Source organism: Chiloscyllium plagiosum, unplaced genomic scaffold (assembly GCF_037043375.1).
Source record: "Chiloscyllium plagiosum isolate Xiang-an unplaced genomic scaffold, Cpla_swu_hap1 HiC_scaffold_26, whole genome shotgun sequence".
Classification (NCBI taxonomy): domain Eukaryota; kingdom Metazoa; phylum Chordata; class Chondrichthyes; order Orectolobiformes; family Hemiscylliidae; genus Chiloscyllium; species Chiloscyllium plagiosum.
Genome location: NW_028270164.1, coordinates 58723280 through 58748502, shown reverse-complemented (window position 1 = coordinate 58748502; position 25223 = coordinate 58723280). Strand labels below are relative to the sequence as shown.

Sequence of the window (25223 nt, the reverse complement as noted above, 5' to 3'; positions counted from 1 at the left end):
TTGTAGTCAAAACCTCTAAATATTTTGGAAAGTGAAATATACAGTCCTTACTAACAATTGCCAGATCCACATATCCACAACTGTAGAGACATTTCTGGTATTTACTCAGATTGTCCAAATTATATTTGTTAATTTATAGCATATCTAAAATGTTAAATATGGTATTCTTGACCCATTTAACAGCAGATAAAAAACAGGATATTGTTCATTTGAAGCATTCATTGAGGGGAATGTGCTGTCCATGTCATATCTGATTTTGAAATAACATAGCAGCTCAAGAAAATGGAATCTAAAGGGTGCGGAGAAGAGGGAGATTGGTTAGCTGGAAACTGAATTATTGTCAAAGTCAGCAAAAAAAAAATGTTCTGTTAAAGCCAGAACATTTATGATCCAAATATTTCAAAGAATAGTATCAGTTTGAAACCTCAGGATTGGAAGATCAGCAATGTTAGAATGATGTGACTGTAACTTTCGCAGTTAATGTCTTTTTATTCTTCTCTGTCAATAGTGCAGAACATGTTCAGCCATTAGAATAGTGTCAGCTGGAAGAACTAGCCATCTTAATCTCACTTTCTCACTTTTTCTCTGTTTCCCTGTTACTGCGCTTCAAGAGCATATCCAAGTACGTTTTAAACATGATAATCTCTACTAACCTCTCAGGCAGTGAGTTTCAGATGTCTACTATCTTCTGGGTGTACTCTCAACTCCCTTTTATGTCTTTTATCAATTAGTTTAAATTCAGGTTTCCTGTTTGTTGCCCTCACTGCTAAAGAAATGATACTTCATACGCACTTTATCCAGGCCCCTCGATTAAATCTCCTCAGAAATCATCAGTCTATCTGCATCTTTCTTCCCAACTAAAATTCTCAAAACCTGATAAAATCACTATAAATCTCCGATGTGCCTTTTCTGGTATGAACATATCTTCCTGTATTGCAGTGACCAGAACTGTACACAATTCTCTAGTTGGAACTTATACAAGCACTTTATACAAATTCTAGGAATGTTTTCCAATATGGCTTACCTATCCGGAAAATCAATCTGATGGCAAGAGGATATCATATGTGATACAGCACGTGGTTCAAAAAGGCAGCTCACCACCTTGTTCTCAAGGGCATCCAGGGAATGAGCAATAAATGTTGGACTAGCCAGCGACACCCCGAGTACATATAAAGATGGGCTAAGCGATCCCATAATTGACAAATCAAATTTAAACTCTGTAGTCCCACCAAATCCATTTGTGAATGGTGGTGGGCAAATCATTGGAGGAAGAAGCTCCACAAATATTCCCATCCTTAATGATGGGAATCCTAGCACAGATAAAAGAAAAGACCTATCATTTTCAGCCAAAAATGCTGAGTAGTCGATCTATCTCAGTCTCCTCCTGAGGTCTCCAGAATCACAGATATCAGTCTTCAGCCAATTCAATTCATGCCTCTTGCAATCAAGAAATGGCAGAAGGCACTGGATATGGAAAAGATTATGGGTTCCGACAACACCGCAGCAAGGTGTGTGCTCCAGAACTAGCTGCACCCCTAGCCAAAGTTATATAATAGTTACATTGGTATTGAAATAACTCCACCGAGGTCAACATCCCATCACAAAGTCACCCTTTACTTACAAGTGCTTAGCTATCTTCGTCAGAGCCAGCTCTTAGTGTAAACATACCGATTTATTTTAATTTTTCCCCTCACATATGACCACTGCACAGCAGTAGTGCTTACATTTCCCCACATCACCCATGGCTGTGTGTGTATGGGTAGCAACTCAGTAAAATGACACCATTGTGCAAGAATTTTATTCTATAGTTTCCACCACCAGGAAAATACCCACATAGCTAGTGAAACATTAACAAGCAAAGTCTAAAATGGGTAATGCGTAAGTGAAGTAAATAAAAGGGAGAGTTCGAGATTATATCAAAATAAAATTGGAGGTGGAAATAAAGCACTCTATGCCCTGAGGTACCCACCACCCTCTAAACACTACTGTTTACATCTGTCGGTCGGGCGTCCCAGATCAGGCCTGTTAATCTTGTCTAATTAGGGAACTCATATTCTATGAGGTCCATCTGGCTGACATTGTTACAATTGCTACATCCCTCCCCCCATGTCGAGATGTAGACCCGTTGTTTTACGTGTAGCTTCTTCTGGGGCATTCCCACACTGGATCCCATTCCTCTGACTTAACCTTGGATACAGGTGACTGCCAGACAGTATCCCACCTCTTGTGCCCAGAGTATCTTTGAAGAGGAGGATGAATTTCTTCCAACAGTAAAGGGACGAAGCTGTGATATTCTCTGCATTCATATCAGACTCCGAGGTTTCTTCAGCAGTTAGATGGAAGGGGAGAACCCATGGGTTCCGACAGACCTGAGCTGTTCTGAGGGGCCGGGTATGCTTTACTTCTGTCCTATGTGTAAGTTTGCAGCTTTTCATGAGAGGACTGCCTCACCTACTGAACATCGTATGTCATGGAACTTGACTGCGTGTCGACATGCCTCTTATCTGTGCATGGCTATTTCCATGGTTTTGGTAACAAACTTCATCCCCTAAAGTAAACTGTCTCTCATGCTTAGAAGAATCTTGTGTTTGGCACTGGCATTCCTGATACCATTTCAACCCCCATCCTGGCCCAGGAAGATCATTTTTAACTTGGTGCGAGTCTTCTCCCCATTAGCAACTCTGGTGAAGCTATCCCTGGAGTTGCATGGGGGGAAGTGTCAAATGAAGCTATAGGCTGTTTCTTTAAGCCTGCCTTCGAAGTCTAACTGTTTTTTCCACCAGACTGTTGGGACAATGGATGGTATGGAGCTGTCCTCATTTGCTGAATGCTATTCGAGTTTCAGAAATACTCAAATTCCCTGCTGGTAAATGATGGCCCATTGTCTGTAACCAACACTTCTGGGAGCCCATGTCCTGCAAAGGATACTCCCAGCTTTTCTATTTTGGTCCCAATGTTTGAAGAATGAACTCTATGCACATCCAACTACTTTGAGTGGGCCTCCACCATGTCTAAGAACATAGGGCCCACGAAAGAGCATTGTCGACACATAACTGAGTCCAAGGTTTACTCGACTATCACCATGAATGAGGAGGGGGCAGCTGGTATTAATTTTTTGACTTTGTTGGCACTCTGGGAACTGCCTTCTATGTCTTCACTATGTCTTCTTCCAATCCTGGCCACCAGACATAACTTCTTGCTAACATCTTCATTTTGGACATCCCTAAAATATCTTGCAGTTCAGCCAATATCTGGCAGCGATCTTTGCTCAGGAAATCACTCTTGGTTTCCATAATAAAATGTCATCCTTTACAGTGATCTGTTCTCACCGAGTCCAGAAAGGTTTCCATTCTGGTTGTGAGGCCTTTTTGGTGCTCCCTATCACCACCAGCTGTTTTATAGTTTTGCCAGGGCTGGATCTTTTGCCATTCACAGTTTGATGCTGTTAGCAATGACCGGAAGGCTATCCAGAAAGTTTAAACCAGAATGGATTCTTCCAGTGACACTACCATCAGTAGTGCATCTGTCAGTGGGAGACGGCTCAAGGCATTCGCATTTGCCATTTGGCCTCCTGGATGGTGTTCCAACTTGTAACTGTACACATTTAGAAAACAGCTTTCCACTGAATTTGACCTGAAGCAATGGGTAGCACAGTCTTGTCCTTTGAGTAGTTCTAGCAGAGATTTGTGATCTGTTACTATAACAAATTTATGTCCATAAATGTATTGGTGGAACTTTCTCACACCTAAAGTCGACCGTCAAACCTTCCTTCTCTATCTAGGCATATCTGCACTCTGCATCAGCCAAAGATTGGAAAGCACGTATTCTTAGGCATCCCTCTCTATTTGGCCATTTGTGAGCTATGCCACTCTGACACCATACAGGCAGGCATTGCACCAGTTTTTGCTTGGAATCAGCACCTTAGACAATGATAGTTGCTTCTTCACTTCCCCAAAGGCTACATTTTAGCTACAAACAGTTTCCAAACCTGATCCTTTCTCAATAGCAGATATAAGGTTGCCAGGATGGAGGCCAGGTTGTGTGTGAACCTTCCTTAAAAATTCACCAATTCAAGAAAAGTCCTAAACTCCAGTACAGATGTGGGAGCCAGGGCTCTTTTGATTATCCGCAGTTTATCTTGTTGACTGCATAGCCCAAGTAGGTCACTTGGGATGCCGAGAGCACACATTTTTCCCTTCTAAGGCATGCGCTCCACCCCCCTCAGATAAACATCTAAGGACAATATCCAAGTTCTCTAAGTGGTCTTCATTGGTCTTCCCTGTTATTAGCATATCATCCAGATAAATTGCCACCTGGGGTAGACTGTGTAAAATGTTCTACATCATCTGCTGAAAAATGGGAGACTGATGGTCCCCAAATGGCAGTCCAGTATAGTCATTCAAACCTCATGGATATTAACTGGAGCATACTTCTGAGAAACCTCAGTTAACCACAATTGCAGGTATGCATGGCTTGTCAAGCTTCATGAAGGACAGCTTTCCCCGCCAGCTTTGCATGCAAATCTTCTATGTGAGGGATTGAGTATTTATCAAGTTGTGAGAAGCAGTTTTAAAAAAAATGGTAAAGGTTGAACTGACCTATCAGGTTTCACAATGTGACTGGTACTGCCCATTCAGCAAACTGCGCTGTTTTGATGCTTCACTTTCCAGCCTTCTGATTTCAGTCTCTAATTTTGTATGTACTGGGCAGGCCTTGCAGAATTCTGGAATGGTTTCCTGGTCAATATAGAAGGTGGCTTTGGATCCTTTGATAGTCATAAGAGTCAGAGATGTACAGCATGGAAACAGACCCTTCAGTCCAAACTGTTCAAGCCGACCAGATATCCCAACCCAATCTAGTCCCACCTGCCAGCAGCCGGCCCATATCCCTCCAAACCCTTCCTATTCACATACCCATCCAAATGCCTCTTAAATGTTGCAATTGTACCAGCCTCCACCACATCCTCTGACAGCTCACTCCATATGTGAAAAAGTTGCCCCTTAGGTCTCTTTTATATCTTTCCCCTCTCACCCTAAACCTATGCCCTCTAGTTCTGGACTCCCCTACCCCAGGGAAAAGACTTTGCCTATTTATCCTATCCATGCCCCTCATAATTTTGTAAACCTTTAGAAGGTCACTCCTCAGCCTCCGACACTCCAGGGAAAACAGCCCCAGCCTGTTCAGCCTCTCCCTGTAGCTCAAATCCTCCAACCCTGGCAACATCCTTGTAAATCTTTTCTGAACCATTTCAAGTTTCACAACATCTTTCCGATAGGAAGGAGACCAGAAATGCACGCAATATTCCAACATTGGCCTAACCAATGTCCAGTACAGCCGCAACATGACCTCCCAACTCCTGTACTCAATACTCTGACCAATAACGGAAAGCATACCAAACGCCATCTTCACTACCCTATCTACCTGCGACTCTGCTTTCAAGGAGCTATGAACTTGCACTCCAAGGTCTCTCTGTTCAGCAACACTTCCTAGGACCTTACCATTAAGTGTATAAGTCCTGCTAAGATTTGCTTTCCCAATCCCTAGATTTTCATGAAAAATGTCCAGATATTTAATTAGGACTTCACTCAGGTAGCCATTTTCTAATCAAAAAATGTTGAGCCAATCAAGATGATTTTTCTCAACCAATTTTGCCCCATCAGGCTTGGGCCTGAGCTTTTTACTACCATCAGTGGCAATTGAACCAGCTGCTTCTTACATGAGACTAGAACTGAAGTTGTACCCTTAATCTGTAAAGGTTCCCAGTATCGGTTCTCAGTCTAGCCGAGGTCTATGACAAATGTAAAGGTTGGGGTCCAGAACAAATTTTGTTAAAGACTGGTTCTGCACTCACTGATACAGTCGCACTGATACCTATCTTCATTAAAACCAGGTGACCATTTAACCAGATGTTTATTTTGATTGGTTCTGACTTTGATGTTGCTAAGCAATTTAACTCTTCCAACCCAGATGTAGGTGGGTTTTCAAGGGTGTGCGTTCTCTTGGATATCAGCCTATGAGTTCTCTTACTCAATTCAGACCGAGTGGAATTTCTTTGCTGTTGAGTCTGCATACGGCAGCAACTACAATGGCTTGCTAGTCCGGATCCTGAAGAAAACATTAACCGTTTGGCCGAGGCTTGGCTTTGTTTGGGGGTTTTGCTGTGGGCTGACCTAAAAACCCTCTGTTCAGGATATATCCTGAATGAAACTAATCCCTTTACTCAAGTGGTGTCCCTCAAGCCCAATCAGCCTGGCGATGGTATCCACTTCTATCGGCATACCCTATAATTCATAAGCTCCACTTCTGATGACAAAGTCAACTATAATACCTGTTTGAAGTCTAGTTGGGTTTCAGCCAGTAAGTACTTTGCATGGTTACATCATTAATCTCACATACCAAACTGTCTCTCAGCATCTTTGGGTCACATGCCTCGTCAAAAATCCTGACACTGATTCCTCTGGTTCTCGAACTGCTGAGTCAAATTGATAGTATCGGAGAATTAGAGGAGGTTCCTCTAATCCCTTAACTAAATCTGTCAACTCTTGAAAGGTTTTAGTACCTGGTGACTCAGGAAACATTTCACTTCTAATAACAGAAAAAACTGCAGCCCCATAAGCTGTCAGTAGAATTACGCACCCCTTTTCATCTGCCCCAATGCCATTTGCCCAAGAAAAATATTGCATTCTTTCCATATACTGGGCCCAGACTTCGATGGCAGGATCGAATGAGTCAAGCTCTCAAATAATGACTGATGCCAGAAATACTCATCCCAACTCAAAGACTTTTGCAAGCGAATGTCTTCAGGACTGTATTTTTTCTTCCTTCATTGCCACTGAAATAACTCGAGAGGGCTCAATATCCCATCGCTAAGTCATCCTTTACTTACTTGTGCACAGTACTTAACCCTGGGCCAGCTCCCTTCAAGCCAGCTCTCAAGAGTGAGCAGAACCTCTAAAACCCCTGTTTTTATCTGTCAGCCAGGGCTCACATTGAGAGGTCCATCTGGCTGATCTCATTACAATGTAGAAGATTGCCCAGATCCATCCAGTCCACGAAAGAAAGGTAATAATCCAACCTGACCAATTACCGCCTGTCTACTTGATTATCTGCGAAGTGACAGGTGGGTAGTTGACTGTGCTATCAAGCAGCACTTACCCAACAATTACCTGCTGAATGAAGCTCAGTTTAGGGGCACACCCCTAATTTCATTTTTTCTATGTTTGCACCAAGGCAAGAGTAAGAATGATTGTCCTTAACATCATGGCAACATTTGACAGTATTGCATCAAGAAGCCCTAGCAAAACTAGTGTCAATGAAAATCAGCGGAAATCTCTCTGCTGGCTGGAGTCATTTCTGGTTTCCTGGAGTCATAGAAAGATGGTAGTGGTCAATCATCTTAGCCCCAAAATGTAAGAGTTCCTCAGGAAAGTATCGTAGGACCAACCTAGAATCTGTGGAATCCTAAGGGTTATTATTGACCAAAACGGAACTGAACTAGCCATATAAATAGTGGGTTGTTAAGTATGTTCAAGGCTGAGATAGGCAGATTTTTAATCAGTAATGGAATTAAGGGTTAGAAGGAAAAGGTTGGAAAGTGGAGTTGAGGATCATCAGATCAGCCAGGATCTTTCTTGATCAGCTGAGTAGACTACCTCTGCTCCTACATCCTGTGGTGTTATGGTAACCATCTTCAGCTACATCATTAATGATCTTCCCTCCTTCATAACATCAGAAGTGATTTATTCATTAATGACTGCATAATGCAACTCCTCAAACACAGAAGTAGCCACTATCCATATGCAGCCAAACCGAGACAATATCCAGACTTAGATGGATAAATGGAAGGTAATGATGCAAGTGTCAGGCAACGATCATATCTGAGAAGAGAGAATCTAACCATCCTCTCCCACACATGGCATTATTATGATTGAGTCTCCAAGATCCTAAGGGTTATTACTGACCAAAACGGAACTGAACTAGCCATATAAATACAATGGTGACAGGAGCAGATCAGAGGATAGGAATTTCTTAGCAAGTAAATCAGATGGTGTGTTTCCAATGCTTGCTCACCATCAACAAAGCACAAGTCAAGTGATACTCTCAACTTGCCTAGATTAGTGCTGTTCCAACAGTCACGAAGCTCAACACCATCCAGGGCAAAGCAGTTGGCTTGAATGGCCCTCCATTCACCAACTTCAACACAAATGCATAGAGACTCAGCAATGTGGACTATGAGATGCACTGCAGCAACTCACCATATATAATTTCAGTTACATCAAACTGTTAACTTTTGCTATAAATTGTGACTTACAACCTTATACTCCACAACCACCTGATGAAGAAGCCGCGCTCTAAAAGCTAGTTTCCAAATAAACCTGTTGGACTATAACCTGGTGTTGTGATTTTTAACTTGGTACACCCCAGTCCAACAGTGGCATCTCCAAATCAAGACTCCTTAACAGCACCACCTATAAGATACCCTCCAAGTCAAAATCATTCTTATTGTAATTATACTGCTGTTTCTTCATAGTCTTTTGGACAAAATCCTGGAGTTCTCCACCCTAACAGCAGAGTACCTACACTCCAAGTAATACAAAAAGTTCACCAACACCTTCACAAGGGCAATTTGGGAGATGGGCAATAAATGCTGGCCTTGCCAACGATGCCTACATCCCATGAATGAATTTTAAAAAAATAAATGTACTCCAAAGTCCCTCTGGATACTGAGATGTATAGATAAACAATCTGTTGAATATTTCCTTGCACAAATTTTCCACCTGAAATTCCTGACCATGTGATCAATTTTTGTAATATTTGCTGACTTCTCAATGTTACTCCCTACAATACTAAAATCTGCAATACCCCTCTGGAAATCATCTTCCATTCTCAAAAATACATTCATTACACTTTCCTCTAAACCAATTTTTGTTCCCACCTGCCACATAACCTCTGATTCCATAAAGTCAAGATACATGGCAAAACATTTCCAAGTAGTCTTTGCCAATACCTCACCAGAAATCTTTTCTATAGAAATTTATTTTTGAAAACTCTTAAAAATCCAAAAGAACATAAAAGTTTTAGTTGCAAAGTTGGTTTAACATTGATCGCATATCAGGCCATTGCTAAAAATTGGACAGTCATAAACCAAAGGATTCAAGATTTTTTGGGGACAGTGGGGATGTTTCTGCCTGGTGTTATTTTCATTTTTTTATATACCATTGTAATATCCCAGGTTAAATTACAGCAGCCAAGCAATACTTCACAAAAACAGAAATTGCTGGAGAAACTCAGCAAGTCTAACAGTATATGTAAGAAGAAAGTAGAGTTAGCGATTCAAGTCCAGTGACTCTTCTTCATAAAGGGATATGGGCCAAATGCTGATAAATGGGACTAGGTGGCTCTGTGGTTAGCATGCTGCCTCAGCACCAGGGACCCAGGTTTGATTTCAACCTTGGGCGACTGCCTGTATGGAGCTTGTACATTCTCCCAGTGCCTGCGTGGGTTTCATCCAGGTGCTCCGGTTTCCTCCCAGAATCCAAAGATGTGCAGGTTAGGTGAACTGGCCATGCTAAATTGACTGTAGTGTTCAGTCATGTGTAGGCTAGGTGCATTAGTCAGGGGTAAACATCAGACAAGAGCCTAGGAGAATGGATCTGGGCAGGTTACTCTTCGAAGGATTGGTGGCGATTCCACATCGTAGGGATTCTATGTTCTATGTCAGATTGGGATGTCTAGTCAGCGCAGACAAGTTGGACCAAAGGATCTATTAGATCCTGTATGAATCTATGACTCTATAACCATCAATATCTCACAACCAAAACTTCAGAACTGCCCATTTCACTCGAAAAACATCACATCAGTGAAAACTTAAACTGGAGGGCAAATTTTGAACCACAGATTCACATGATAGCACTTTAGTTGTTTCACCTAATTACATCAGGTTTAAGTTATTCTCTATTGCTCATTTGTTATTACTGAAGATTTGAGAATATTTGGTGCTGATGCTCTCAAAGTTACCAGTAATGAGAGTCAGCGCTAATAGGCAAATGGATTAAAAAGACATCACTCCTAAACCCAATAGTTACAGCCAAGATTACCTATGTAGGCATTGCTGCAGTGACTTTGGAAATATTATTCCGTTTGTGCTATTTGCTAATGATTTCATCAGGATTTGAGCAAAGTGGAATTAATTAAGCCTCTATTTTATTTCCCCACAATCTGTCAGCCTTCATTGTTGCCACAGTACCAGTGCATCTGATGTTTAAATTTGGTGCAGAAATGGCAATGCACTGTCTATAAATTATAGATTTTCAAATATGGTGCATTACAAACTGCAGCCTGCAAAGCTCATTCATAAACAAAGGTTTATTTCACAAAGGAGACTGCAACATTAGATACAAGCTACCAAAAAAGCCAAAGTACAGCGTAGGCAGTATGATTACAGATTATCCAATTTTCCTGTGCCACTAGGAGCCTAAATTCCTGCATTCTGTACAACAGCCAAACTTGAGAAATTGTATCTGGCCCTTTAACTCACAAACCTGTTATTGCTGAGATAAATAAAACTAACCTACAAAACACAAGTCAGAATCTCTCTAAGATTAAGATATTGTACTGAACAGAGGACCCCATAAAAAAAATTTTTTTTGGTGTTTGCATATCTTTAACACCCAACAGGATTGGGTATCTATGCAGGCAAGTCTCAGACGAGATATAGGGGTATGGCATTGTTCAACCAGAGCCAATTGCCCCCACAACGGGTAGAAAACCCTGGGTGTAGCCAGCATCGTATACTTTCACAACCACAGACAAAAAGTTCTTACAAGAATGAGAAAATACAAAGGTGGAAAATTTTGAGTGTCCTTGTAGATGATCCCATGAGTAGAGATATAGCACCATTTGTGGGTTGTAGAGATACCAAATCCACTGCTTCTTGTGGAGTATGTGATTCATTAGCACGCTGCCAAACACTAGCCCTGGCCATTCTGTTTCCTGTTGTTCTGGTCTTTTACAGTACAGTTGATGCAGATATAGTCCTCCTTTTCTGCTGTTTCTGAGGACACACCTACACAGATCTGGTGGAACCACTGGTTGCAGCTGCCATCACACTGGACCCAGTCAACCTATACATAAAAGGGAGACATTGCTTACTAACAATATCATCTTAATTCTACTTCATTATTCAAATGTGTTTTATAGAGTAAGAGTTGAATCTAAAAATAACAGATGTTTCCACCAATAAGTAACTGCTATGGTATTTCATAATTCCCTCAAGTTACTTTTCAGGATTTCCATGTGAATTTATTGTTTCAGATACACTTGCAAATCAAAGGTACCAATTTTGATGTTTGTTATGCCTAGTTTGTCTGGAAATGTATAAAGATAGGAACAAGAGGCATAAATTGGTTGAAATCAGCTCACCCATCTCTTCCATTTTGTGATCCACAAGATCAGATCCAAGAGAAATGGTCAAAATTTATATGTAAACTCCACAAAAAGTTCATTACAAGATTAAAACGTTTGGTATGGAAGTCCCTTTTACCGGTGGGCAAACTGGAGCCCAGAATCCAAATGATGCTTGAAACCTGAAATAGAATCGCTGGGCACAAGCCTCCATACAGGATGCTAACCAAAACGGTCTGATTTTAACAGGCATATGTGCCATATTTTGTGCCATTTTGTTTTTTCCCCTGTAGGTTCTTAACATTCCATTACATTGTACCTTTGTCAAAAGAATGTGCAACAGCTGAACCCAAACAGCATTTCACATATGCCTGATTGATGACTGTACAATAAAAAACAAAATAAAATAGAAAATTCTGGAAACGCTGAGCAGGTTAGGCTGCATCTGAGGGAGAATCAGTCAACTTGACCTTTTCAGGCTGTTCATCACAGATAATGACTCATGTACTAAGAATTTCTACCATCTTCTGTTTTCATTTCAAGAAGAGATACTAAATGTGTATTTTGCATCAGTGTTTCTGGGTAGGAGTGAAAGGAACAGGGTGGTCATTATGGGGGACTTTAACTTGCCCAACATTGACTGGAAATTATATAACTCTACTATGTCGGATGGATCAAGTTTTGCCCAATGCGTGCAGGAGGCTTTTAGATTGGATTCCCTACAGTGTGGAAACAGGCCCTTCAGCCCAACTAGTCCACACCAACTCTCCATAGAGTAACCCACCCAGAACCAATTCCCTCTGATTAATGCACCTAACACTATGGGCAATTTAGCATGGCCAATTGACCTGCACATCTTTGGACTATGGGAGGAAACCGGAGCACCCGGAGGAAACCCACGCAGACATGGGGAGAATATGCAAACTCCACACAGACAGTTGCCCAAGGCTGGAATCGAACCTGGGACACTGGTGCTGTGAGGCAGCAGTGCTAACCACTGAGCCACCATGCCACCCCATTTTCTGACACAGTATGTCAAAGAGCCGACAAGAGGGGAGGCCACACTGGATCTGATACTTGGTAATGAACCAGGCCACGTGTTTAATTTAGTGGAAGGTGAGCCCTTAGGAGAGAATGGCCATAATTCAGTTACGTTTAGTTTAGCGATGAAAAGGGATTGGTACATGCCACAGGGCAAGAATTATCGATGGGGCAAGGGCAATTATAATGCGATTAGGCAAGACTTAGGATGCATAGAATGGGCTGGCAAATGCAGGGATGGCGACAATCAAAATGTGGAGCTGGTTTAGGAACAGATATTGCATGTCTTTGATGGGTATGTCCCTGTCAGGCAGGGAGGAAGTGATAAGGTAAGGGAACCGTGGTTTACTACAGAAATTGCATCTCTTATTAAGCAGAAGGGGCGGCTTATGTGACGATGAGACAAGATGGTTCAAATGAGGCGATGGAGTGTTACAGATTTGCTAGGAAGGATTTAAAGAGACAGATAAGAAGAGCAAAGAGAAGACATGAGCAGTCTTTAGCAGTTAGAATAAAGGAGAACCCTTAGCTTTCTATAGGTATGTGAGGAATAAAAGGATGACTAGGGTAGGAATAGGGCCAGTCAAGGACAGAAGTGCAAAGTTGTGTGTGGACCCTGTGGAGATCAGAGAGGTGCTAAACGTACATTTCTTATCGGTTTTCACTCAGGAAAAGGAGAATATTGTAGAGGAGAAGAGTGAGGTATGAGATATTAGACTAGAAAGGATCGAGTTTAGTTACGAACAGGTGCTACCAATGCTCGGAGGAGTGAAAGAAGACAAGTTCCCTGGGCCGGATGGGATTTATCAGAGGATTCTCTGGGAAGCTAGCGAGGAGATAGCAGAGCCTTTGGCTTTGATATTTGAGTCGTCATTGTCTACAGGTTTAGTACCAGAAAACTGGAGGATTGCAAATGATGTACCCTTGTTCAAGAAGGGTAGTAGAGATGACTCAGATAATTATAGACCAGTGAGCCTTACTTCAGTTGCAGGAAAAGTTTTAGAAAGGATTATAAGAGATAGGATTTATATTCATCTAGCAAGCAACAATTTGACTGGAGATAGTCAACATGGTTTCGTCAAGGGCAGGTCATGTCTCAGTTTTTTGAGAAGGTGACCAAGCATGTAGATGAGGGTAGGGTAGCTGACATGGTGTACATGGACTTCAGTAAAGCTTTTGATAAGGTTCCACATGGTAGGCAGTTGGAGAAAATGCAGAGGCATGGGATCGAGGGTGACTTAGCAGTTCGGATTAGAAACTGGCTTTCTGAAAGAAGGCAATGTGTCAGCCTGGAGTCCAGTTACTAGCGACTCTTATTGCAATTAATCTTAATTTCTGGGGATAGAGAGTTGCAAAGGTTTACTGCACAAGAATTTGATCCACAATATCTGCTAATTCAGAACAAAGTCATGTCCTCAAAATCATTGGAAAACAAAAGGAAATTAGATTCAGAAGGGGAAGCCTATCTAAAAATTAAATATCTTTTTACTTATCCATTAGAACGAGCTGTATTGTTGAGGGCAAGTTGCCTAACACAGGCAATGTTTAGAAATGCCTGGAAAAAAGACCAAGGACAGGTAAACATCATGAGATGTGGTGAACCATTTCAAAACATGGAAATAGTTCACCTGGAGGAAAATTAGGACTTGGGTCCTGAATTCAAAAGCAGAACTACAAAGGTGGTCATTTCTAGCTTGCTTGAACCAATAATATTGTGCATAGCGATCAATTAATTAGGAAAGTAATCATATCTCTAAGGTTCCATTTCATGTGTACACTAGCAGCAATTCAAGGTTGTGAAACAGTTATACAACTGGAACTATAGAAATGACTTAAAACCAGAAAACGTGATTAAATAAGCAAGCAAGGAGAAGGAGAGAAGGGAGTGCATGACAGCGAGGTAAGAGAGATGGGTAAGTGGTGCAACATTATAATAATAACAGAAGAAAATAAATACACCAAAAGCAGGGAAAGTAAAATTAATAACAAAACATTGTTAAATTGTTGACGAAGAAAAGCAAATTAAATTGTCTGAACATCAAGGTACTGAGCATCAGCCAAAGGAGTGATCAGCAGAAAAGTTTGATTTATACAGCATCAGATGAATATGGTGGAAATAGTTACATAGAAATGTTTGGGTTAGGAGACCATTCAGCCCTTCAAACCTGCTTCGTCATTCAACATAATCATGGCTTATCATCCAACTTGGCAGCCTGTTGCCACTTTTCTCCCCCCCATACACATTGGTCTCTTTAGTACTAAGAATTATATCCAAATCCTTCTTTAAAGCATTCAATCTTTTGGTTTCAACCACTTTCTATGGCAAAGGATTCTACAGGCTTACCACGCTTTGCGTGAAGAAATTTCTTATCTCAATACCAAATGGCTTACCCTGGATCTTTAAGACTATGACCTCTGGTTCTGGAGTCTCTGACAATCAGGAGCATTCCTGCTGCGTTTAGGGTTTATTGCCTTGTTAGAATTTTATAGGTTTCGTTTAGAACCGCCCCACCATTCTTCTAAACTCCAGTGAACATAACCCTAATGATCAAGCCTCTCTTCAAAAATCATCATGCTATCCCAGGAAACAACCTGGGAAATCTCTGTTGCACTCTCTCCACAGCCAGAACAATTTTCCTCAAATAATATGACCAAAGCTGCACACAATGCTCCAGGAGTGGTCTCACCAATGTCCTATACAACTGTAGCAAAACATCCCCACTAGTAGAATCCTCTTGCTATGAAGACCAACACACCATTTGCTTTCCTAAGCACCTGCTGCATTGGCATCCTTACTTTGTGACTGGTGTACAAGGATACATGTGTCTTATTGCACCTTTCCCTTTCCCAGTCCATCACTATTCTGATAATAAGCTGTCTTCTGGTTTTTGTTAACGAAGTTGATAACCTCACATTTATTGACATTATATTTCAAACGCCATACATTTGCCCAAAGGGAAAGAACAAAACTCAACTTACCCTTGGGAGATAAGGTAGGAAAGTGACCGAGGTGTTAGTCAGGGAGCACTTTGGGACCAGTGGCCATAAATGTATTAGTTTTAAAATTGATATGGAAAAGGCCTGATCCACAAGTTAAAATTCTTAATTGACAGGAACTTCCAAAAGTTGACTGGAGGCGGCTGTTCGGAGGTAAACAAATGTCTGGCAAGTGAGATGCTTTCGAAAGCAAGAGAAGAGGAGTTCAGGGCAAGCATGTTCCTATTAGTGTGAAGGGCAAAGCTGGCAGGAGAAGTGAATATTGGATGACTAGAGACATTGAGACTCTGGTCAAGAAAAAGGTGGTGGTATATGTGAGGTATGGACAGGTGGGATCAAGTGAATCCCTTGAGTACAGGTGGTGAAGGAGTACACTTAAGAAAAAATCAGGAGCCTAACATGATTGTTGGAGGCAATTCTGAGAGACAGGATCTACGAACATTTGGAAAAGCAAGGACCGATTAAGGATAGTCAGCATTACTGTTGAGGAAAATTGTCTCCCACAAATTTGATTGAATTTATTGAACAGGTGACCAAGATAGATGAAAGCAATGTGGTAGATGTTATGTACATGGACTTTAGCAAATCCTTCGACATGGTACCGCATGGTACACATGTCAGTAAGGTTAGATCATATGGGGTCCAGGGAGAGCCAACCAATTGGATACAAAATTGGCTTCATGTACAAGTTGAGACAGTGGTGGGGAAGATTGTTTTCAGACTGGAGGCCTGTGACTACCTTTGTACCACAAGATGCTAGGTCACTATTGTCTGTCATTTATATAAATGATTTGAATGAGATTATAGGAGGCATGGTTAGTAAGTTTGCGAATGACATGAGAATTGGTGGTACAGTGGACAACGAAAGAGGACATTTAAGAGTACAATGGGATCTTGATCAACTGGGCCAGTGGGCTGAGGAATGATAGATGGAGTTTAATGCAGATAAGTGTGAGGTGTTGCAATTTGGTAAGACAAAGCAGGACAGAAGTTGCACAGTAATGGTAGGGCCCCAGGGAGTGTTATCAAACAGAAAGACCAAGGGGTACATGATTCCTTGAAAGTGATGCCAATTAGACAGATTGGTGAAGACGGCATTTGTCTTGCTTGCCCTCAGATGCCACAGCACTGAGTACAGCAGTTGAGGTGTCATGTTACAGCTGCACAAGACATTGGTGAAGCAACATTTGGAATTACAGTCAATTCTTCTATAATGCCATGATTGTGTTCATGTGCAACCCCGTGTTACAGAAAAATGATGTTTTAGAAATAGCGCTTAAAATGTTGGCGCTCTAATCACATTACAGCCAATGCACATTTTTTAAAATTCGTGCTGTAGAAACAGCACCTCCAATTCATCAATCACACTATGGCAAATTCGCATTGACGAAATGCACGTTATAACAAAATAACCTACACCATGTACAATTCTGATTTCCCTGCTAATGGGACGAATGTTATCAAACTCAAAAGGGACCAAATAAGAATTACAAGTATTTTGGCAAGACTGGAATGTTTGAGTTACAAAGGGAGTTTTGATAGACTGGGACTTTTTTCCCTGGAGGCTGAGGGGTGACCTTATAGGTATTTATGAAATCACAAGGGGCATAGATAGTGTGAATAGACAAGGTCTGTTCATCAGGGTAGTAGATTCCAAAATCAGACGGCATAGCTTTAAAGTGAGAGTGAAAAGATTTAAAAGAGGTTGGAGGATCACGTTTTTCCACATAGAAGGTGATGCATATATGGAACAAGTTGCCAGAGGAAGTGGTAGAGGTAGATACAATTACAACATTAAAAAGACATTTGGATATGTACATGAAGAGGAAAGGTTTAGAGGCATATGGGTCAAATGCAGGGCAAATAGGATTCATTCAGTTTAGGAAACCTGGTTGGCATGGATGGGTTGGGCCGAAGGGCCGCTTCCATGCTGTATACTCAATGATTCTGTGATGGTAGATTTGTCAAACACAAATTTCCCTCTCATTATTCGCAGAAACTCTATCCGATCTGTTACTACTTTTCAAGTACTGCGCTATAAAATCTTTCATAATGAATTTTCACATTTCCCCCAGTACTGATGTCAGGCCAACTAAACTATAATTCTATGTTTTCTCTCAACCACATTTTTCTTTATATTAGTGGGGTTACATTAGTTACCCCCCTTTGCATAGGAACTGTTCCAGAGTCTACAGAATCTTTAAAGATGACCACCAATGCATCCACTAATGCTAGGGTCACTTCCTTAAGTACTGTGGGATACAGATTATTTAGACCTGAGGGACTTATGGGCCATTGATCCCATTAATTTCCCTACTAATATCAATTTCCTTCAGTTCCTCACTGTCACTAGATCCTGCCCTCCCAAACATTCATGGGATGCATTGGTTTCTTGTGAAGGCAAAACCAAATATGTATTTAATTAGTCTGCCATCACTGTTCCCCGTTATAACTTCTCTTGTTTCTGACTGTAAGTGTCTTCACTAATCCTTATCTAACTTTTCTAACCCAAATTATAATTTCAGGCACAAATGCAAGTATAACAAATAACAGGTACAATTAAAAGCTTATATTCAGCAGGCATGAAGGTCTGGCTGTAAAATGGGCATCATTGGGAGCCAATTTTTAAAGGGGAGCAGAAGCAGTGAGCAATTAAGTCTGGGAGCAGCATAGGCAAAGAAATGGAGATTAGGCAGTTGAATGTTCCACCTGCAGAATGTGGGAGGTAAAAGTCACCATGAGTGTCCCTGCTGACTGCATTTACACGAAATGCAGCCAACTCCAGCTCCTCGAAAACCATGTTAGGTCACTGGAGCTGGAGAACTAGAAGAATTTCAGATCATTCCGGAGGCGGAGGGGGAGGGGATTATTGAGAGGAGTTACAGGGAGGTAGTCATACCTCAGATGCAAGAGAAAGGCAGAATGGTTACAGTCAGGGGACAGAAAGTGAACTGGCACACAGTGCAGGGATTGCTTGTGCCGTTGCCCTCCATAACAAGTATACTGCTTTGGATACCGTTGAGGGAGGAAGGATTTACCAGGGGTAAGCCATGGGCTACAGATTTTTGCAACAGGGTCTGTCCCTCTTGCTCAGAAGGAAAGGAGGAAGAGGAGTGGAGCATTAGGGACTCTATAATTAGGGGGACAGACAGGAGGTTCTGTCTGAACGAGAGAGACTCACGGTTGGTGTGTTGTGGCCCAGGTGCCAGGGTTCATGATATTTTGCATCAGGTTTTCAGGATCCTTCAGGAGGAAGGGGAGCAGCCCAGAGTTGTGGTCCACATGGGCACTAACAACACAAGTAGTAAATGGGATGGGGATTTAAGGCAGAAATTCAAGGAGCCAGGGTGGAAGCTTAGAGCTAGAACAAACAGAGTTGCTATCTCTGGTTTGTTACCCATGCCAGATGCTAGCGAGGCACGGAATATGGGGAGAGAGGGAGGGGGGCGGGTGGAGAGGGAGGGAGGGGAGAGGTTGAACATGTGGATACAGGGATGGGGCAGGAGAGAGCATTTCAGATACCTGGATAATTGGGGCTCATTCTGGGGAAGGTGGGACCTCTACAAACAGAATGAACTAGCAGGGTATCAATTTCAACTAATTCAGCAGGGTGATGGGAACCTAAATTGAAGTTCCAGTGTCGAGGAAGTTCAGAGTAGTGAGATCAGTAAGGTTTCAAAATCGCAAGAATGCACTGGCAAGCAGGAACGTGGTTTGAAGTGTGTCTACACCAGGAGCATCGGGAATAAGGTGGGTGAACTTGCAGCATGGGTTGGTACCTGGGACTTCAATGTTGTGGTCAGAGATATGGATAGAGCAGAGACAGGAATGATTGTTACAGGTTCCGGGATTTTGATGTTTCAGTAAGAACAGAGAAGATGGCAAAAGGAGGGGGAGGTGTGGCATTGTTAGTCAAGGACAGTAATATGGTGGCAGAAAGGAGATTTGAGGACTTGTCTACTGAGGTAGTATGGGCTGAGGTTAGGAACAAGACAGGAGAGGTCACCCTGTTGGGAGTTTCCTATAGGCCTCCAAATAGTTCCAGAGATGTAGTGGAAAGGATAGCAAGGATGATTCTGAATAGGAGCAAGAGTAACAGGGTCATTGGCATGGGGGAATTTAACTTTCCAAATATTTACTGGAAATACTATAGTTTGAGCACTTTAGGTGGGTCAGTTTTTTGTCCAATGTGTGCAGGAGGGTTTCCTGACACAGTATGTAGACAGGCCAAGAAGAGGTGAGGCACATTGTATTTTGTACTGGGTAATAAACTCAGCAAGGTGTTAGATTTGGACGTAGGTGAGCACTTTGGTGATAATGATCACAACTCAGTTATGTTTACTTTAGCAATGGAAAGAGATAGGTATATAATGCAGGGTAAGAGTTATACCTGGGGAAAGGCAATTATGATGCAATTAGGCAAGATTTAGGATGCATAGGATGGGGAAGGAAACTGCAGGGATGGGCACAATTGAAATGTGGAGCTTATTCAAGGTCATCTACTGCAGGTCCCTGATAAGTCTGTACTTGTTAGGCAGGGAGGAAGTGGTCGAGCGAGGGAGCCGTGGTTTACAAAAGAAGTTGACTCTCTTGTCAAGAGGAAGGCGGCAGCTTATGTTTGGATGAGACGTGAAGGCTCAGTTAGGGCGCTTGAGAGTTACAAGTTAGCCTGGAAAGACTCAAAGAGAGAGCTAAGAAGAGCCAGAAGGGGACGAGAAGTCGTAGGCAGATAGGATCAAGAAAAACCCTAAAGCTTTGAATTGGTATATCAGGAATAAAAGAATGACTAGACTAAGATTAGGGTCAATCAAGGACAGTAGTGGGAAGTTGTGCGTTGAGACCAAGGAGATAGGAGAAGCGCTAAATGAATATTTCTCGTCGGTATTCACACTTGAAAAAGAAATAGTTGTCGAGGAGAATACTGAGATACAGGTTACCAGACTAGACGGGAGTGAGGTTCACAAGGAAGAGATGTTAGCAATTCTGGAAAGTGTAAAGATAGATAAGTTCCCTGGGGGGAATGGGATTTATCCTAGGATTCTCTGGGAAGTCAGGGAAAAGATTACAGAGCCTTTGACTTTGATCTTTATGTTGTCATTGTCTACAGGAATAGTGCCAGAAGACTGGAGGAGAGCAAATGTTGCCTCCTTGTTCAAGAAAGGGAGCAGAGACAACCCTGATAATTATAGACCAATGAGTCTTGAACTTCGGTTGTGGGTAAAGTATTGGAAAAGGTTATTAGAGATAGGATTTACAATCATCTAGAGAGGAATAAGTTGAATAGGGATAGTCAACATGGTTTTACGAAGGGTAGGTTGTGCCTCACAAACCTTGTTGAGTTCTTTGAGAAAATGACCAAACAGGTGGACGAGGGTAAAGCAGTTGATGTGGTGCATATGGATTTCAGCAAGGCGATTGATAAGGCTCCCCACGGTAGGCTATTGCACAAAATACTGAGGCATGAGATTAAAGATGATTTAGCGGTTTGGATCAGAAATTGGCTAGATGAAAGTGGTAGTTGATGGGAAATGTTCATCCTGGAGTTCAGTTAAGAGTAGTGTACAGCAAGGATGTGTTTTGGTCCACTACTGTTTGTTATTTTTATAAATGACCTGGATGAGGGTATGAAAGAATGGGTTAGTAAATTTGGATGACACTTAGATCAGTGGAGTTGTGGGTATTGCCAAAAGATGTTGAAGGTTATAGAGGGACATAGAGAAGCTGCAGAGCTGGGCTGAGAGCTGTGGCAAATGGAGTTTAATGCAGAAAAGTGAGAGGTGATTCACTTTGGAAGGAGCAACAGGAATAAAGAGTACTGGGTAATGCTAAGATTCTTGGTAGTGCAGATGAGCAGAGAGATCTCGGTGTCCAGGTACATAGATCTCTGCAAGTTGCCACCCAGACTTGATTGATGTTACGGAGGAGTCTGGTCGGTTAGCTTTTATTGGTAGAGGGATTGAGTTTCAGAGCCATGAGCGCACATTGCAGCTGTACAAAACTATGGTGCAGCCACACTTGGAGTATTGCATACAGTTCTGGTCACCGCATTATAGGAAGAATGAGAAAGCTTTCTGGGGAGATTTACTAGGATGTTGCCTGGTATGGAGGGAAGGTTTTAAGAGGAAAGGCTGAGGGACTTGAGGCTGTTTTTATTAGAGAGAAGGTTGAGAGGTGATTGAGACATACAAGATAATCAGAAGGTTAGATAGGGTGAATAATGAGAGCCTTTTTCCTCGGATGGTGATGGCTAGCATTAGGGGGCATAGCTTTAAATGGAGGGGTGATAGATATAGGACAGATGTCAGTGGTGGTTTCATTACTCAGTAGTAGGGGGGTGGAATGCCCTGCCTGCAACAGTACTAGATTCACCAAACTGAAGGCATTTAAATGGTCATTGGATAAACATGTGGATGAAAATGGAATAGTGTAGGTTAGATGGGCTTCAGATTGGTTCCACAGGTTGGCACAAAATAGAGGGCCTGTACTGCACTGTAATGTTCGACGTTGCCTGTCTACTGTTAGCATTATGGAGAACTCATGTCTGGGAAAGAAATAGGTATATTGTTGTGCAACCTATATTATGGCAGTCCGCATTGGAATGAACAACATAGGCGGAACTAGAAATATGAACTAGAGATATTGAGGAACTAGGATTGAAAGTAAAATAGAAAATATCCAAGGTTTCCAATCTCCAATCACTGGATTGTAACTGAAGTGAGATAGACAAGTAGGTAAGAAGATTAAACCCGGACGAATCAGAAACAGGTAAATTTAAAAGCAATGAGAGAAATATCACAGTCCTTATCAGAATAGTGATTGGGGTACAAATTGGCAAAGTAACTCAGGAAGGGACAGACCTCAACAATGAGCAAAACTGATCAACAGTGACAAAGAAAACTCTTCTCTAGTTGGAGTCCTAAAAGGAAAAGTGGTTGTAGTTGTTGGAGGCCAATCATCTCAGCCCCTGGACATTTCTGCATCAATTCCTCGGAATAGTGTTCTAGGCCCAGAGAATCATACAGTTTAGAAGGGACCCTTCAGCCTACTGAGTCTGTTCATCAAAAATATAAAATTTATACCAGTCCCACTTAACAGCACCAGACCCATAGCTTTTTTTTGTAGAATTCCTAGTGTGTAAACAGGCCCCTCAGCCCATCAAGTCCACACTGACCCTCCAAAGAGTAACCCATCCAGACCATTCCTCTAGTACGTTACATTTACCCCTGACTAATGCACCAAACCTACACATCCCTGATCACTATGGGCAATTTAGCATGGCCAATTCATCTGATCTGCACATCTTTGGATTATGGGAGGAAACTGGAGCACCTGGAGGAAACCCACGCAGACACAGGGAGAATGTGCAAACTCCACACAGATAGCCAGAAGTAGGAATTGAACCTGGGTCCCTGGCACTGAGGCAACAGTACTAACCACTGAGGCAACAGTACTAACCACTGAGCCACCATGCCACCCATTAGCCCTGCATGTTACATTTCACGTGCTTTTCCAGGTAGTTTTTAAAGGTCGAGAGTTTATCCACCTAAACTATCCCTTCAGGCGGTGCATTTCAGACTATTCTAAACTGGCCTTTCACTTTAAAATTATGTACCTTGTTATTAAATCTACAACTGAGGAGAACAGCTGTTTTCTATCCATCCTGTTCATATCCCCTCAAATTTATATACCTCTGCCAGGGTGCCCCTCAACCTTCCTGCTCCAAAAAAAACCTGAGCTTCTCCAGTTTCCCCTCATCACTCAGAAGCTCCACCCACGGCAACATCCTGCTGAATCTCTTCTGCACCCCTTTGGCACAATCACATCCTTCTGAAACACTAGGAGATATGGGAACAAAATTAGCAAGTTTAGTCCATCAAGTCTACTCCACCAATTGATCATAGCCGATATATTTCTCAACCCCATTCTCCTGCCTTATCCCAGTAACCCTTAATCCCCTCACCATCTAGCTCGGTCTTAAATGACTCAATGATTTGGCTTCCACTGCCCTCTGTGACAATGAGATCCACAGAGTCACTACCTACTGGCTCCAGAAATTACTCTACATCTCAATTCTAAAGGGTCGCCCCTCTACTCTGACGCCATGGTCCTGGGTCTTACTCTCTCCTACTTGCAGAAACATCTTCCATAAATTTCAATTGGACCACTCCTCATCCTTCTAAACTCCACTGAGTACGGATCTAACCACTCCTCACATGACAAGACCTTCATTCCTGGGATCATTATTATATTTGGACCATCTCCAAAGCCAGTGCATCTTTCATGAGATACAGGGCCCAAAACTACACTCAATATTTCACGTGGTCTGACCAGAGCTTTATAGCCTCAGCAGTACACCTCTGTTCTTGTATTATGGCCCCCTTGAAATGAACTTCCCTTCCTAATTGCCAACTGAGCCTGCATGTTCACCTTAAGAGAACTCCCAGCTAGGACTTCCAAGTCCCTTTATGTTCCAGATTGAGGCCTTTCCTCATTTAGAAAATAGTCTTCCTACCAAGGTGCATAATCTCATTTTCCCACACTGTATTCCATCTGACATTTCTTTGCTCACTCTCCTACTCTACCCAAGTCCTTCCACACATCCCCACTTTGTCAACACTCCCTATCCCTCCACCTATCTTTGCATCATCTGTAAACTTAGCAACAATGTCCTCAGTCTTTTTGTTCAGATCGTTAATGTATAACACTAATAGTGGTAGCCCTAATACTGACCCCTGTGGAACTCCACTAGTCATCAGCTGCTAGCCTGTCAAAGACACCTTTATCCACACTGCCTTCTGCCAGTCAGCCAATTCTCTATACCTTATCCTAAAACCATTTAGCTCTTAAATAAGTTAAGAGCCTCCTGTACAGAACCTTATCAAAGGCATTCTGGAAATCCAAATAAAACAGGTCTACTGACTCTCCTTTGTATTAACTTGTTTGTTACATCCTCAAAGAATTCTAACAGATTTGTCAAGCATGACCTCCTCTTGACAAAGCTGTGCTGACTCTGCCCTATTTTACCATGCATGATCAAGTACTCTGCAATTTCATCCCTAATAAAATGGACATCAAAATCTTACCAACTATCAACATCAGGCTAACTGGTCTATAGTTTCCTGTCTTCTGCTTCCCTCCCTTCTTAAATAGGGGTGTAACATGAGGAATTTTCCACTCCTCTGGGACCTTCCCTGACTCCAGTGATGCCTGGAAGATCACCAAAACCTCCACAATTCCCTCAGCTATCTCCTTCAGCAGTCTAGTTAGTTGTTCAGGTCTTTCAGCTTTCCCAGATAGCACCCTCTCCTTAACGATGGCCCCTTCACTCTCTTCACCAGAAGTTCTGGTATTCTGCTGGTGTTTTCCATTTTGAAAACTGATGCAAAGTACCTATACAGTTCATTTGCCATTTCTACATTCCCCATTACGAACTCTTCAGCCTAATTTTCCAATTGCCCAATGTCCGCTCTTGACCTTTTAGAATCATAGAGATGTACAGCATGGAAACAGACTCTTTGGTCCGAATTCACCATGCCAACCAGGTATCCTCAACTAATCTAGCCCCATTTGCCAGCACCTGGTCCATATTTCTCTAAACCCTTCCTAGTCATATACCCATCCAGATACCTTTTAAATGTTGTAGTTGTACCAGCCTCCACCACTTTCCCTGGCAGCTCGTTCCATACACGCACCACCCTCTGTATGAAAGAACTGCCCCTGAGGTCCCTTTTAAATCTTTCGCCTCTCACCCTAAACTTTTGCCCTCTAGTTCTGGACTCTCC

The 25223-nt window shown here is 42.1% G+C and overlaps 1 protein-coding gene across 2 annotated transcripts in view; it reads right to left on the bottom strand.

The window, feature by feature from the left end:
- Positions 1-10350: 10350 nt before the first annotated feature.
- Positions 10351-25223, bottom strand: part of LOC122563341 (lysine-specific demethylase 5B-like) — a 232156-nt gene continuing 217283 nt past the window's right edge. For both annotated transcript variants that reach the window (XM_043717092.2, XM_043717091.2), the window contains one exon: positions 10351-11123. In XM_043717092.2, the coding sequence (XP_043573027.1) occupies positions 10971-11123 (153 nt within the window). In that variant the 3' untranslated portion in view covers positions 10351-10970. The remainder of the gene's footprint in view (positions 11124-25223) is intronic.